Below are 17,399 nucleotides of genomic sequence, written 5' to 3' on the forward strand. Positions count from 1 at the left end.
AGAAAGTGGCAATCCACTCTAGTCTTCTTGCCTGGAGAATCCCATGGACAGAGGGGCCTGGTGGGCTGTGACAGTCCACGGGGTCACAAAGAGTCAGACGCGACTGAGTGGCTGCATTATTTATTATTAAGAAACTACAATAGGTGAAATATTACCAAATGATAACAGAGCATTATGTGCTGGCTACCACCAAGCACTTGTTAATTACATGAGGCTCACAGCGATTTCTGTTAGGGACAACGCTTGATTCCCATTACAGAGATGAGGCGTGCTGAGAATAAAATATGTGGAAGCACTTACCCATGGTCATACACCTGTCAGGTCCAGGAACGGGGTTTGAACTGGATTTAAATTTAGAGAGTTTAAAGAGTGCCTGTCATGGGATGTAACTTTCTGTTGCAGTAGACACTGATCATTGTATGCACTGGATATTGATGCTTTTATAATAAAATATTTTAGTTTGAAAAATGATTAATATGAATGACAGTCAAGACTTCCATGAACAACAAAGAAATTCAGCCTCTATTTAGTTGTCAGTGACAAGTCGAGATATACATACACAATAAGGGAAGTGTATTTGACATTTAGAAAACCCTAATCTCATCAAAATCAAGTTTATTATCAACACGTATGGAGTGTCATACAGACCATGTAATGTTTAAATGCACAAAATTATTATTTGAAGGCCTATTTAAATAGAAGCTGAAACCAAATTTTATTTAGGATTATGAATCTTAAATAGACAATGGAAGAAAGCCAAGGTGTATCAACAACCAGTGTTACGAATCAGACACTTTATATACATTATTTACTTTAATACTCAATAGAGCTCTGTGAAGTGTCTTATCCATTTCTCAGAGGGGAGAAAACTTAAAAGAATAATTTGCGTAACATTCAAGCAGGTTGGAAATGGCTGAACAATTTGAGAACTCAGGTTAGCCAACCTCCATATCCTGTTCTCTTGTGTCTGCATTTGATTTGCTTTAGATGAAAGCTTATGGTCGATGTAGAATTGGGATGAAGTTCTTTACATGGTTTCCTTAAAAACTGCTAACTAAAGAATCCACCTGCCAATGCAGGAGACGCGGGTTCAATCCCTGAGTCAGGAAGATCCCCTGGAGGAGGAAATGGCAGCCCACTCCAGTATTCTTGCCTGGGAAATCCCGTGGACAGAGGAGCCTGACGGGCTACAGTCCATAGTGTCGCAAACAGCCAGGCACAACCGAACATGCACTATCTATGCTTAGTTTAACTATCGGTTTACAAAGTTTTAACCGTTTAAGAGGAAAGTTCCCGTAGAAGCAAGCCTTTTAAATCTCAGTTCAAGATATGGTTTGAAAATGTGAGTTGATGAGATCGACAAGGAAATTCAAATTTCAGTCCAGTAAACACAACTTAGCAAGCGGATGAATGAAGGCAACTCACTGTTCTCAATGTGGTGAACTGGCAAGAAACTTCTGTAAAAAGAGTCAACCAGGAGGAGTCCTTTCATCCAAGGCTTTCTCTCTCTTTTTTTTAAACAGCAATAATTTTAAAAGAGAGATACTTCTTTTCTCCACTGTTTCCACCAAGCCTTACCTTCGCATAAATCTCAGATTAAAAAAACCTAAGAATGGGTTTTGGGCAGCCTGGAGGGGCAACTATTGAAGGAGTGACTCGAGGTTAATTTGTTGTTGTTTGTTGTTTAGTCACTAAGCCGTGTCCGACTCTTCCCAACCCCATGGACTGTAGCCCGCCAGGCCCCTCTGTCATGGGATTTCCCACGCGGGAATACTGGGGTGGGTTGTCGTTTCCTCCAGGGAGTGTTCCTGACTCAGGGGTCGAACCTGCATTGGCAGGCAGATGCTTTACCACTGAGCCACCAAGGAAGCCCAGGGGTTAATTTAGTTGTAGGTAAAAGTCATAGAGCTAAATTTCAAAGTGAGCCAAGGAATTTATGATGATTCAAATTTCATTTTTGAAACCCAGAACAGGGAGAATAAAAAGAAAGGTGGGAGGGAAGGAAGGAAGAAGGGGTTAAGTATTGGCAAGAAAGGGGAACGGGGAGTTAGTGTTTGATGGGTACTGAGTTTCAGTTTGGAGTGATGGGAAGTTCTGGAGATAGATGGTGGTGAGATGCTCAATAGTGTGAGTGTACTTAATGCCACTGAACTATATACTTTAAAATGGTTAAAACGGCACATTTTACACTCTGCCTGTTTTACCATAGTATTTTTAATTGGACAAAGGATCTGAATAGACATTTCTCCAAAGAAGAAAGAATTAGGATTGGAAAGAGAGATACCTAATTATACTTAGGTTTTTGTTTTATTAAATCCTTACTCTTTGCATATGAAAACTTCGTTCTCGTTGCTGAGTTTTCCTGTAAGAGTTCTGTTTCCATGAAACAGGTAACTGAGTGCAAATGCACTCAGCTCTTCCTCAGTGAACCACGCATGTTAGAAGCTGGGTCTGCTCTGAGGCTGTAACAGAGCCCACTGTTAACTCAGTGCCATGCATCCTCATGTTTTCCTCAACAGATGTTTATAAAGAGCCCAGTCTGTGTCGTGTGAAATTCAGAACTCTGGGAACATAGCAATAAACAAGTCTCTGTTCTCATGGCTTTTAGCACTGTTAAGTACACAGTGACGATCGAAGTAATTATCATATCATAAGAATCATCCCCAAAAGTAGAGATGCTGAAAGGATGGGCCTAACCACTGAGCTTTGAGGGAAGATGGTTAGTAGTAAAAAAAAATGAGAGCGAATGTAACTTGCTGGCTTGCTACCTTTTCTTTCTTTGGCTTCCATTTTGCCATCGTTTATACGAGGATATTTGGGACACTATCTGAGGAGTTATTAGAGAGGACAGATGGCCACCTGGTTAACCTCACACCACGCTTCAGAGGTGCCAGTGTAGTACTAGCAGAGTGAGAAACAGGCCCAGAAGGGTCACAGAGCTGGTTGATGGCACAAACAAGCCTCCTCAATTTCCACTCCTGGACCCTCTTTGACTTTTCCTTTGCATCATTGTTTTACACCCATTGGGTGGTTTTGTTCCTCTCTCTCTCTCTCTCTCTCTCTCTCTCTCTCTCTCTGACACACATACTCAAACACACAGGCCAAGAACTAAAAAGGAAGAAAGCAAAACGAGGCTGATTTTTCTGGAAATTTTGTTGGATGGCGGTGTCATCCGACCAGTTCAAGAAATGTGTGAGATGATTACAGTAGACAAAGACTTTGTGTCCTGGACCTAACATTCATCTTAGCCTTCTTTTTTACTGAATCCCAGCGTTTGGTTTCTTTTTCTGCCTTTCATGTCTTAAAAGCCAGTTCTTAGCAGGCTGAATTATACATTCTGCTACACTCTTAAGATGAATACTTCGGCCAAAATGTGCCCAGGATTCTAAGTCCAACATAATGTAGTGGATACAAAAGCAGGGCATTGAGCAGGACTGGGGATTCGATGTTGAATCCAATGGGATCTTGTTTGTGATTTTTATTGGCCCGATTCTTTGGTGTATTACTGGGAGCAAAACCCCATATTGAAAAGAACAGGTTTAAATGAATGCTTTTGAAATTTCTTTTCAGTTGCTGCATAAACTGGTTTTTAAAGATATAAAAAAAAGTTTTCTTGGATTCTACCTTCATGTCCAGAGGTCACCTTCACTGAAATAGCCTCAGATGTGGGCAGCCTGACTAATCTCAGATAGCCTTGTTTCCTCCACATCTCAAAGCACATATTCTAAATATAATATTCTTAGAAAAATATTTTATATCATAAATATTTTATAGTAAATTTATCTCATAATATTTTCTATAATATTTTAGAATATTTTTAAAAAGTGCAACATAACTACTATATATTATTTCTTGATATAGTAGAGGAATTTAGCCTTCCTTAATATGCAGACAGCCCTTAATTTTTAAAATGTTTGTTCAGAATTTCTTTTGCCACCTGGTTTGGAACTCAAGTAATTTTCCTGTAGAGACAGGGAAGGACTTGATGGTTAAGTCTCCAGGCTGGCTGACAGTAGTTTATTTCACTCATGACATTTCTCAAGGATAATACTGTGCTAACAGCATGAAAGAGGCCAAATACCATGTTATGGATGTTTCCACGTCTTTAGGATTCAGGAAAGATGCCAAAAGCATATGCTTAGCCAAAACTTTCAGACAGTGTGTGATAGTAAAATCCTTCACCTTCACCAGCTGAGGATAGGAGAACCATAATCCATGGTTCAACTGTTGGGTGATTGGAGTGTTCACTGGGGAAGGCGTCTGGAGTAGGAATGGGATATACCACATGGAGCCAAGATTTCCAGGAGACCAATAGGAAGGTGAAAGCTGGAACCTGGTCCTGGGAGGCCCCAGAAGCATTCAGAGCACCCTCTTTATTTGACCTGGGTGCTATATTTGGTTTGATGATTACTTTTTTCCTGGCTTTCGTGTGGCCCTTCCAGTCTAGCATTTTGTTTTATTTTGACCTTCTCTGGCAGACACGGTGTTACAGCCCCTCTCTTCCTGAACAAGCACAGAACATTCTTGGATGTGATCTTCTTTTCAGCACTTCTGTAGCATCAGGGGAAGCGCATGGAGTAAAAAGCCTCCTCTCGGGCGCTTTCCCCTTCTTACTCCTATATATCACTCTGGAGAAAAAAGTCACCTTTGGGTAACATATGGATTTCCAGATGATCTGAGGTGTAGATTCCCATTCCCCCATGAAAGCGACAGAAGTGGTCCTCAGAATTCCCTCAGCTGGGTCTGGGGTGGAGGAGGGGATCCTGTATTTCAATCATCACTGAAATACAAGAGCCTAGGTTTTTCCAGGCAACATGGACTCATGCAAGGAGTAGAATCTTACTCAAGTCAAGAATTTCCATATATGTACTGTATCCAGATAATACCAGTTGTCAGTGTGGACCCTGGTCAGTCATCTTCAGAAGGCCAGTGTTACTACCTTTTATGGAGAAACTCAAATAGTAATATTTTAAATGATTGTTAGAAAGTATAGCTGAAAAATCTTTTTGTTCAAATATCATAGAGTAGAAAATACCAGACAGTCGTGAGTCATCAACAAAATGATACGTCGTTGAAAAGAGAGGAATTAGAGTTTGTGATGTAAACTTTATATTAATGACAGAGGACAAAGCAAGAATCCTGACTAAACTGTTCTTTAAGTTCTGCTAAATATTGTGGGGCTTTCAACCAACCTCAGGTTGCTCGTCTCAAGAGTGAAACTGGTTGTCACGTTTGAGAGTTTTCTCCCACAAGCCCAGTCTATGCCTTTTCTGTATAAATAAAGATCTATTTGGAAGACAGTATCGCAGGAAACACTGTCCCCCACCAACCCAGGACAACATTCCCCTCAAATAATGAACTTGTCAGGTTTTCAAAGTGTCTTTTCATATACCACTCATTCTCTTTGAACATTGTATACACTTAAAGTTTACAAATAGTCATGAAATAGGTCAGCATTCTTGAAAGTGTTCATTCACGAACATGTATCATGAGAATTACTCTGATGACATAGGCCCATCAAGAGACCAAAGGCATTTGCTTTTGGCTTCAGTAATTCATAGTTTGGTCATCCATCATAACCCACTCTACGATTAGATACAGAGTTCTTTGGCCACCAAAAATATACAGATGTCTGTCTGCTTTTGTACAGTTTGCTTCAACCAAAACACAAAAGTTTCACCTCTCAGACAAAACCAGGGAAATTTCAGGCAGTGGAGAATGCCATGAAGAAGACGTGTGGAGGGCTAGGGAGAAGCTGGAGAGCATATTAGACAGTGCAGGGCCTGGAGGAGGGGGGAGGCCCAGGGAGAGCAGCAAGGAGGAGCGTGAGTGACCGAACAGCAAAACCGTGAATAAAGACAAAGATACTGGATGGTGAACAACAGGCAGGCCTCCTTAGCTTGGCAAGATTTTTAGGAAATTCCATTCAGTTTTCTGTCTTTAGCTTAATAATAAGTTTTGTTTAAGGAGACAGTGAAACATCCCTTTCTTTAATTACTTTCTGAGGAAAACAGGGCCTTGTAACCATGGGAAAGGGCTTCCCTGGTGGCTCAATGGTAAAGAATCTGGCTGCCAAGGCCAGAGACGCGGGTTCAGTCCTTGGGTCAGGAAGATCGCCTGGAGAAGGACATAGCAGCCCACTCCAGTATTCTTGCCAGGAAATTCGATGGACAGAGGAGGCTGGTGGGCTGCCGTCCATGGGGTCACTAAAGAGTCAGACACAACTTAGCCACTAAACAATGCCATGCCTGGAAAAGACTTCTAAGAACTCTCCCAGGTCTAGAATTTTGTCCTCAGGAGGCATTTTTGTTTAGCTGCTGTATTTCCATCCTCTGAGTGATTCTGCCCCAGCTTGGAATATCTGTCCTTTTATCTAGAGAGAACACAGGTTGGGTGGATGGGGATGGATGTTTCCTTTTCTTGGACATTGTTAAATTCTTAGCTTCTCTGAAAGAGTAAGAGGTATAGATTGTCCAAGGGGTTCTTTTCCTACATCCATTGTTACCTATCACTAGTGTGGGTCTGTTGGTCTTCCGTCGATGCCAACATTGTGGCATTATGTCCTCGGTAAAGTCTTATTTGTTCAGCCATCTATGCAACTGGGAGTTAAGAAGTACATGCTTTGCGGCCAGCCCCACTAGGAATCTGGAGAGGAATGAGCCACTGACCCTGACCTTGTGAAACCTGATTGTGGACCTAGTTTGTGCAACACCCCTGGTTAGGAGTGTCCACTTGAGCTCTTATGCTTGTGGTATCCAGATCCATTGGGATCCCTTTAGATTTCAGCAAGGCCACACAAATACTTGATAAGGCATATGTTATCTGCCTCTCCAGACTCAACATTACAAAGACCGTATTGAATGTTTAATTAAAACAGTCATTAGTCCTCTTTTCTGATTGTTTCTCATGGTTTGGGCCCCTTGAAACAGTTGGTCTTTTCACTGAAGTGTTTATTCCTATCATTTAAGCCAAGCAGTAAGAGCTCAGTAAGTTATTACTGAACTTAATATTGAGCTAACATTTTAAAGGATAACTCATCTGACATCTCTGAATGTCTGCCATGAACTCATTTACATAAGACGTGTGAACACGTCTAGAAGTCTTCTGGAAGCCTAAAGTTTCCAAAATTATTTATATGTACATTTCCAAAATTATTTATATGTACATTTCCTGGAGATCAACCACAAGGTAGAAAACTCAGAATGTATTAATACTGGACGCCTTGGAAGCACTGAGGAGAGTATATGTTGAACCCTCTTGCGTAAGTGCTAGTTGGTTCAGCTGTTGCAATCGTGCTGGCCCTGCATTCAGGGTCAGTGTTTCAGCCTCTGCACAGACTGTTTTGCTTTCCACTGAGTGCATTTCTCACTCTGGTCAGCTCTTTTTCAAGCGCACACCAAAGGTAGGGGCCCAAGAGGGACTCAGTCTGAATCCAGCATCATCTTGGGAAAGAAGAGGCAACGTGTATACTTGATGTCTGGTGAATCAGTCAAGGGAGAGGCAGTCATTTCTTCTTAGGTAGAGGGTGCCAGTTGGTCAATTACCCAGCTCCTTTGGGTGAAAGAAAACTGTCTGAAAGTTGCAAGATTAACTCCCTGTCAGACCTGCTGTCTGGATCCCGCCGACCATCACCACTGCCACCTCCCTGCATGTTGCCTGCAGCCTTGGCTGCTGTCCAGCTCAGGAAGCTAGCAATCCAGGATTAGCAGATATCTCTTGCAAAAAAGGAAGGCTCAGGCTTTCCTCGTGGCCCAGTGGTTGGGAATCCGCCTGCTGATGCAGGGGACACAGGTTCGATCCCTGGTCCGGGAGGATCCCACATGCCTCGGGGCAACTAAGCCCTCCTGCCCTAGAGCCTGTGCTCCTCAACAAGAGAAGCTGCTGCGATAAGAAGCCTAAGCACCACAATCAGAAAGTAGCCCCCACTCACCCAAGCTAGAGAAAGCCCACATGCAGCAACGAAGACCCCGTGGGGCCAAAAATTATTAAAAGAAAGTAAGGAAGGCTCAAGGAAAACACAGACTGGCAGCTCATAGCTGAATTCAGCCCAAAGATACAGCTAACCCACACAGAGTTGTTTTCTAGTGTGGACCAGTGGCTGAATTTCTAGCTGCTTCTGGCAAATGGAAAGGTCAGGCCATCTAGAGTTCAGGTTTCTGCAAGTGACAGTTGGCTGGAGATGAGTAGCTGCCGCTCCATTCCTTCTAGGCAGGTGCCCTTCCATCTGCTACACTTCCCACCTGACCTGCCCACTTATGCACACTTCCTGCCTGGCCCCCGTAGGCTGAGTCTTCAGGCAGTGCCCAACCCAGTCCTCTTTGCAATGAGCTTGATTGCCGTTACACTGGGGCTTCCCAGATGGCTCAGATGGTAAAGAACCCACCTGCAGTGCAGGAGGCCTGGGTTCAATCCCTGGGTTGGGAGAATCTCCTGGAGAAGGGAATGGCAACCCACTCCAGTATTCTTGCTTGGAGAATCCAATGGACGGAGGAGCCATTACACTACAAGTCAATGGTAGGCACTTCACTGGGGATGCAGAGTTATTAAATGGCTCCTCATAACACATTTGGTGGGAAAACAACCCATCTGATGTTCTTTGGATCCATTCATATTTTGTCCTCAATAAATAAAAATGAGACTAATTGTGTACTGGGCTCATATAGGAATAATTTAAGGATGTGGATTAAGCCAAATCATGATGTTCTTAAATCTGACGAGCCAGAGGAGATGCTCATTGCTGCAGCCAACTGATAGCTTTGCCTTGCAGACAGTCTTGTTACAACTAGGGGTTCCACTGAAGATTTAGGAATGCAGTCATGATTTGAGATCATGTGTCTTTGTATTAAAAAATAGAATCACTGATTTTGTGAACATCAGCTATTCTCATTCTTGTGTGTCCTTTTAGTGGAAAAAAGAAATTGAAAATAATGCTTTCAGTTCAAGACTTTGACCATGAAAGATTAGCTAAAATCTTATTTTAATAATCTAATCCCCTTCTTCATCATGATTCTGTTATAGAAAATAATACTTATTTGAGGGTCTAGTCCGTCAGAGAGACGGAGAGATTTGTTCAATATGAAGTGAAGTCGCTCAGTCTTGTCCGACTCTTTGCGACCCCATGGACTGTAGCCTATCAGGCTCCTCCGTCCATGGGATTCTCCAGGCAAGAGTACTTGGAAATAGTACCTGGAAAGGCAAGTACCAAGAAGGTTGCTATTTCTTTCTCCAGGGATCTTCCCGACCCAGGGATCGAACCCAGGTCTCCCGCATTGTAGGCAGATGCTTTTACCATCTGATTTGATTCCTTTTTCCTATCATGTAGCTTGCCAGGGATCCTTGGAAGCTGGAGCAGTGGGACTCTGATAGGGTAGGGGCTCCAATTACATAAGCAGACATGTTTGCAGCATCTGTCCAGAGGAGGCCTAGGGTAGGATGTGGTTGACCACCCAGACAAGGAAGACCTGGTGGGGTTAGGGACGTCCAGCAGCTCACAAGTCCATCAGCAACTTCTACACATCTGGTTCCTGTAGACTAGTCACTCCTGCCTCCCATCCAGCATTCCAGGCTCTGTCCATTCCAGAGCCCACCCCTTGGTCTCACCTCTCCCTGGTTCCCAAACTCCCAGCGGGTTCTGAGCATCTCCTCTGGCACCATCAGGGATAAGACCTGCTCCTTGGAATTACTGCTTCTCCTGGTCCCACTGCAGACTGTCACTCTACCCTGGAGGGGACTCCCATGACAGGGGGCAGGGTGAGCTAACATCTCTAAGCTCGTGCTGGTTTGCACAAGAAGGTGGTGCGTCACCAAGCCAGCTAACACGCTCATGCTGCCTCTCCTGTGTCTGCCGAACAGCGACCTAACTCTTCAGACTCTGATAGGAGTTTCTCAGGACCTCCTGGAAAATCAGGGGAGTACCTGTTAAAATGAAAACCAAGACAACAAGGATGCTTCAGGGGGGGGACTTTTAGGAGACCCAGCATGGTAGCTATTTCTCTGACTTACACAAATGTTGGCAGACCCCAGGGGAGTTTGCGACTGCCTTTTCCAAAAAAAGTCTGAGCCTTGGTGCCTGGAGGTTGAGGAAGGAACTTTGGGTATCAGCCTCGGGTTTGACAAGTGCAGGGCAGGAAGGATGCCACTGACAGCCGGTCTGTGCAGGTCACTTTCAAGAACTGTGGTTTAATTAACCTTTTTTTTTTTTTTAATGGATTAGGATTAGGGCTTGTCAATATGGGATTCAGAACCAATGTTCCCAGGACCACATATAGGCCTGCTCTTTTAGGAATATATGCTTTGTACCTAGATATATTGAAATACTCAGGCACCTCCAGAAGCTTTCAGTCCTCTTGGCTATTGAAATGACAATCGAGGCTGAAGTTTTCATGTATCGAACATAGTTTATATGTTCGTATAGAATTGGTGTGAAGACGCTCCAAGGAGAGACAGCAGAAAACACACAAAATTCCCTATTGATCCTATTTTTAAATTAACGGGTTTTTTGGTGTGAATTTTAAATACAATCTAAGGAAAAGCCATATGAAAAACTAGACAGAAGAGGCCTCTTGCCCTCAAAACAGCTCCTCCACACCCTTCCTACTTGGCCCTCCGCTTCCCACCAGAGGTCTCTTCCTGGTGGAGACTGTCCTCCCCTCCCTGTGGGTCCTGAGACCTCTAATGTCATGCGCCTTCTAATATCAGAAGCAGTGATCAGACATTCAGGAGTTCATAAGAGGCTCTCAGCTGGCAACTGGCCCTCATCTGGATTCCTGAATGTATTTCACCCCAGAGTACACTTCACTCAGACTGTACCAAGCTATATTTCTCAGAAAAGAAATTTAATAATCCAATGGTATTTTTTAAGAAAAAGGCTACCACCAAAAAAATGAAACACTCAAAGCTTTCCTTCCTTCCAAGATCAAATCTCTTAAGCTTCTTGAAACTCACAGCTGCTAGGGGCATAATTCATTTTTTAATACCACACATACGGTCCTCAAACTAGCCCAAGACTTAGACCAGGCTATGGTCAGAGTTTTCTGGCCCAGATGCCAGGAAGCACAGCTTAGAGGTCAGTAGTGCCTGATAAAAACACTTAATTTATGTGTCTTTATCCACATAATGGATCGTGTATAGGCTGGGGCAGAGGGGAACAGCAGTCTGGGTGAGCCCAGTTTCAAGGTTGCCTTCTGGTTCAGTTAGACCTGGGTGGTTTGACACATCTTCTATAATTATAGATTTGCCCATTCCTGGGCTCTCTGTTAGATACTTTTTCTTTCCAGGTGGTTAGGAATTTCCATTCTATATGGCATTTTCATTTCAGTTAATAAGCAAGGATGTGAATACATTCTAAAACATATATTATTCTATTTTAATGTAAGAAACTGAACATTTGTTTTCCATGAATATTTTAGAGAGACTTTGCTAAAGTAAAATGAAAGAGAAAAAAAACAGGACATGATCTCATGTCCTAGGGCACATTCTTATTTGGAAACCTTACAGACAGGATGGAAGCTAAGGGATAAAATAGACTAATTCCTATTTAATACTCAAATATCTAAATCTAAAAATGAAGTTATAACCATCTGAAGAATTTGAATATTGGCTATAGGCAATGACTATTCAAAGATATTATGATAATATTTACATATAAATCATATTTTTATTCATGTATGAGTACATGAGATATTTTTTCTCAATTTTAAATTCCTAGAACTTTTTGAAAAACAAAAAAATGGTCTTATCCAAAGTTTTAAGTTTTCATTTAGTATAAGTATTTAACGTACACAAATTCTTCCTCTATTTTTATCAGTTCTATACATATCTTATAGTCTCATAAAATAAATCTGATACTTATTTCATGGGAGAAATTATTTAAATGTATGCACTAAAACTGTTTTATATTAACTGCAGAAATACCCACTTAAAGTGAAAAAATCCGTGTTATAAATTCTAACATAATGGGGTAAGAAGGTATAGAAATAAGGCTTTTATTGGGGATTGGATCCAGTGTGTAGGAACAGTGACTGACCTTGACCATGAAGAATTTTTACTGGTTAGTTCATAAACAGAGACATTTTGTTTATCAATTGCACAAAGTTTGGTCAAAGCAAAGTACAAAAAATAAATATTTTTATTAAAATTTGTCAAAAGCCTGGCTTTTAAGCTTGACACTTAGTTGAGTGGGTCACACAGGACAAGCTCCCTGTCCTTTGCGAAGTTATAGAGTTAGAAATGGACTTAGATCAAACTCCAAGAACCATGGTTTGCATCTGTGCTTTAGGAATTATTGACTGTTCTAATTGCTTTATTTGAATGTTATCTCTTGTTTCTTTAATATGGGGCATTTAAACAGCTCCTGAACTTGAAACTTGTTGTGATTGTATCTTGGGAATAAAATTACTTTTAATGGGAATATATGTTTGAGTGATAAATGCAAGTTAATAGATATTACTTAATTTATTACACATTTTTAAATATTTATACTTAATCTTTACAGATAACATTTTGTGTACAAACTAATTCATTGATTAGACTTCCTGATCACATTAACGAATATTAATTGAATGATAATTGAATATATAATTAGGAGATACAAAGACAAAACTAAAAAAGGAAATTAAGATCTAAACACACTGCATGCCAACATGTATGCAGTCAGTTTTACAGAAAATGCTGTGCATTTGAATCACCTTTCTTGACAGTGGCTGCACCGTATCAGTGCTTAAGTCTAAATATTTTCAGCATGAAGGGTGGGGATTATGCAAAATTATAATTGCATCAGAATTATGAGAAATGGCAGAAAATTCCTATTTTTAAATGTCTGTTTTCAATGAGTAAGACTTAAACTAGCTCTCTTCTCTCAAGAAGGAGGTCTGAATCACATTTGTCTTTTTCTTTAACAGATAATTCTGAAATAATCAGCAGGAACGGAATGGAATGCCAAGAATCTGCATTGAGAATAACTAAACATTGTTACTGTACATACTATCCTGTTCCCTCCTCAATAGAATTGCCACAAACTGCATGCTAAATAAAGATTTAGTTCTTCTGGACAGACCACAACTCTAAGAAGCTAGTGCTGCTATATCATATATGAGTATTAAATATGGTATGCTTAGTATATTCCAACCTAAGATAGTTAACTACCTGAGACCAGCTGTGATGTTAAAGGACATAAAGGATAAAGTTTACTTTTAAAGGGTTTCTAAACATAGTTTCTGTCCTAGGAATATTGTCTTCTCTCCATAACTATAGCTGATGCAGAAAGTCCAACCAATTTATTCATTTCGACTCAGAATATTTCAAAGTTAGCAATAAACAATTAGCATTAGTTAAAAAAAAAAGAAAAAGAAAGAAAGAAAAAAAACCTATTCCAGGGGCAGGTTCAATTCTAACTTCAATTACTGTCATTTCATTTTACCCACTGGATCAGAGCTGTGTTTCACTTCTTGACAACACGAATGCTGCAGCAGAGATGAGAAGTGAAGTAAAACCGTGACCTGTCCTGCAGGTCTAAAATTTGAATGGAAATTCAAGCACAAGTTCTGGGGACACATCGAAGCGTGGTATTTGGTTTGCCTGGAGACGCCGCATTGAATCATGTGATTCTAGAATAACATTAATAGATTGAAAAAGAAACTTTGTACGGTGTGAGTTTCATACCTAACCAAACAAAGTCTTGAAGGTATTATTTTACAAGTATATTTTTAAAGTTGTTTTATAAGAGAGACTTTGTAGAAGTGCCTAGATTTTGCCAGACTTCATCCAGCTTGACAAGCATGAGAGGCCCATGCCAACAGTCTAACCGAAGGGATCAGTCTTTGCAACTCACCGTCCGGTTGCCTGTTACCGAATAACTCTTCTAAACTAAAAACCTAGACAAACAAGGAAGCTGTAGGTGGGGAGATCTGTATAATATTCTAATTTAAGTAAGTTTGAGTTTAGTCACTGAAAATTTGACTGTGACTTTAATCTAAATTACTACGTAAACAGCAAGTAGATAGTTTCACTTTTTAAAAAATCCATTACTGTTTTGCATTTCAAAAGTTGGATTAAAGGGTTGTAACTGACTACAGCATGGAAAAAAAAAATAAGTTCTTTTAATTCTTTCACCTTAAAGCATATTTTATGTCTCAAAAGTATAAAAAACTTTAATACAAGTACATACATATTATATATACACATACATATATATACTATATATGGATGAAACATATTTTAATGTTGTTTACTTTTTTAAATACTTGGTTGATCTTCAAGGTAATAGCGATACAATTAAATTTTGTTCAGAAAGTTTGTTTTAAAGTTTATTTTAAGCACTATCGTACCAAATATTTCATATTTCACATTTTATATGTTGCACATAGCCTATACAGTACCTACATAGTTTTTAAATTATTGTTTAAAAAACAAAACAGCTGTTATAAATGACTATTATGTGTAACTGTTTAAAACATCCATTTTCTTTGTGAACATATTAGTGATTGAAGTATTTTGACTTTTGAGATTGAATGTAAAATATTTTAAATTTTGGCATCACCGCCTGTTCTGAAAACTAGATGCACCAACCATATCATTTTTGTTTGAGAAAAAAAGAAATCTGCCATTTTAATTAATATTGATCAGAGTCTAATGACTATTTATCTTATATCGTAGATTTGATAACCCTATCAAAAAAAATTACATTCTAAGTGTAATCTTACATAGTGCTTGTATTGTTGCATTTGTTTTAACTTGTGGAAAAGTATTGTATCTAACTTGTATTTCTTTGGTAGTTTCATCTTTATGTATTAGTGATATTTGTAATTTTCTCAACCTTAACAATGTAGTTATGCTACAACTTGCCTAAAACATTCAAACTTATTTTCTTTTTTCTTTTTTTCTTTGTTAATTCACTTAAACTCATTGAAAACGTAGTATACATTACTAAAACATAAATTATGGGAATCACCGAAATATTTTTGTAGTAGACTAATTGTTGTTACATTGTCTTTCTTTTTTTTCTTTTGTTTCATGGTTTTGATTTTCAAAATTATTAGCACACATCTATTTCCAGCCCTTTAACAATGGAACATCAAAAATATCACCTATATCCCTCAGCAAATATAGAAGACTGTATTTTTACTATGATATCCACTTTTCCAGAATTGTGATTATAATATGCAAAGAGTCATAAATATGCCATTTACAATAAGGAGGAGGCGAGGCAAATGCATAGATGTACAAATATATGTACAACAGATTTTGCTTTTTATTTATTTATAATGTAATTTTATAGAATAATTCTGGGATTTGAGAGGATCTAAAACTATTTTTCTGTATAAATATTATTTGCCAAAAGTTTGTTTATATTCAGAAGTCTGACTATGATGAATAAATCTTAAATGCTTTGTTTAATTACAAAAACAAAATCACCAATACCAAGACATGAAGATAGCAACTCAACAAATACTGTAGTTAAGAGATGAACTCGTCACTTGTATGGGAACCACATTTCACTCTTTGTTTTCAGGATGTAACAGCACTTCACCTAAATATTCTTTGAGCCATATCACTGGTAACATTTCTACTAAACCTCTCTGTAACACTTAAAGAATTCCCTCATTCATTACCTTACAGTGTAAACAGGAGTCTAATTTGTATCAATTCTATGTTTTGGTTGTAATATTCAGTTCACTCACCCAATATACAACCAATGAAATAAAAGAAGCATTTAAAAGGATTTCTGGTCTTCCTCCATTTTTTTGTTGTTGAGACAGATTGATAATTAGCCAAACAAAATGGTTTTCACATTCGCACAGATAATGTTTGGTAACTTCAAAGAAGAGCAGGCTTTTGATTTGGGTTTTCGGTTTTTTGTTTTTTTTTTCTGGCTTTTTAATAGTAGGAAACACAACTTGCAAGGATCATTTGGGAAGTAGTTCTAGTAGTCTTTGAAATTAGAAATAAAAATAAATCCCACCACTCTGCCCCCTACTTTAGAATTCTGCCTGAATATGAAGAGATGTGAACATCAGTAACCAAATGGGGAACAAAACATCAGTTAATTAACAGACAAGAAAGTGCCCATTAATCCATGAGACAGGCTTCAGGTGAGAGCCCAGGTGAGCGACGTGTCTTAGACCTTAGGCTGCAGAGAGGGGCAGAATGATGAGTCCTGGTCTACGGGGCTGTCCTGGCCCCAGGTAGGCCAAGGAGAGCACTAGAGCTGAGCAGCGCACCTGTGGACAGGTGTTCAGCAAAGCCACGCCTCCCGAGAGGTGCTGGGCGCCTTCTCAGTCTCCTCCTTTGTCCTTTGAGGCCCATGATACTTCTTAAGGAAGGTGGGAGGGGTCCTTGTCATGCAGGGGTTGGCAGAAGTCACTCCCTCAATAAGCCAAGGCAGGAATGGGGAGACAAGACTTTCTTCAGGGCAGGTTTAAAGCTTCAGGCCTTCTGAGTGGTTATGAGACCCCTTATGAGTAGAAAACACAAACATTCAACAGACCAGGCATATTACAAATAAAGGCACTTGTATTTTTAAACAGTGTCATCAGGAATTCCAAGGGTAAAAATACTTGCATACTTTTGCAGATATTTGAAAAACCAGCTCTATGTTTGGATGAGCAATGACTTAAAAGTTAGGGACTTCCCCGTCAGTCCAGTGGCTGAGACTTTGCCTTCCAATGCAGGGAGCACAGGTTCGATCCCTGGTCAGGGAGGTAAGATTTCACATGCCTCATGGTCAAAACGGAGAAGGCAATGGCACCCTACTCCAGTACTCTTGCCTGGAAAATCCCATGGACAGAGGAGCCTGGTGGGCTGCAGTCCATGGGGTCGCTAAGAGTCAGACATGACTGTGCGACTTCACTTTCACTTTTCATTTTCATGCACTGGAGAAGGAAATGGCAACCCACTCCAGTGTTCTTGCCTGGAGAATCCCAGGGACGGGGAAGCTGGTGGGCTGCCGTCTGTGGGGTCTCACAGTCGGACACGACTGAAGCGACTTAGCAGCAGCAGCAGCAGCATGGCCAAAAAATCAAAACATAAAACAGAAGCAATATTGTAGCAAATTCAGTGAAAACTTTAAAAATGGCCCACATCAAAAAAAAAGAAAACCTTAAAAAAGCTGCTATCATATCAATCCCTCCTGACAAAAAAACATTCTCTGTTAATAGTAAGTTTGAGGTGCCAGACATCAAGAACAAGTTATTTAAAGTGAAAAATGTAAGACAAACTACTCAAAATTGTTCACACCTGGTTGATGAAGTGTAATTTTCATGAGTAGACTGACTTTCTCTGGTACTACATCAAAAAAGAGAAATTTAAACCTGAGAGGATGAAACTAATTTCTCTCTTCAGCATAGAAAATGTTAAAATATAAAATTATTCTATAATTATCTGGCAATAGGAAGGTATCTTAA

General features: G+C 39.9%; 1 protein-coding gene across 14 annotated transcripts in view; it reads left to right on the forward strand.

The window, feature by feature from the left end:
• MBNL2 (muscleblind like splicing regulator 2) overlaps window positions 1-15,718 on the forward strand; it is a 161,795-nt gene extending 146,077 nt beyond the window's left edge. For 13 of the 14 annotated variants that reach the window (XM_024999890.2, XM_024999891.1, XM_024999895.1 and 10 more), the window contains one exon: window positions 12,900-15,718. In XM_024999890.2, the coding sequence (XP_024855658.1) occupies window positions 12,900-12,914 (15 nt within the window). In that variant the 3' untranslated portion in view covers window positions 12,915-15,718. The remainder of the gene's footprint in view (window positions 1-12,899) is intronic. The other variant, NM_001099710.2, reaches the window with a different exon arrangement.
• The last annotated feature ends 1,681 nt before the right edge of the window (window positions 15,719-17,399 follow it).

The sequence above is a fragment of the Bos taurus genome, chromosome 12 (genome assembly GCF_002263795.3).
Source record: "Bos taurus isolate L1 Dominette 01449 registration number 42190680 breed Hereford chromosome 12, ARS-UCD2.0, whole genome shotgun sequence".
Classification (NCBI taxonomy): domain Eukaryota; kingdom Metazoa; phylum Chordata; class Mammalia; order Artiodactyla; family Bovidae; genus Bos; species Bos taurus.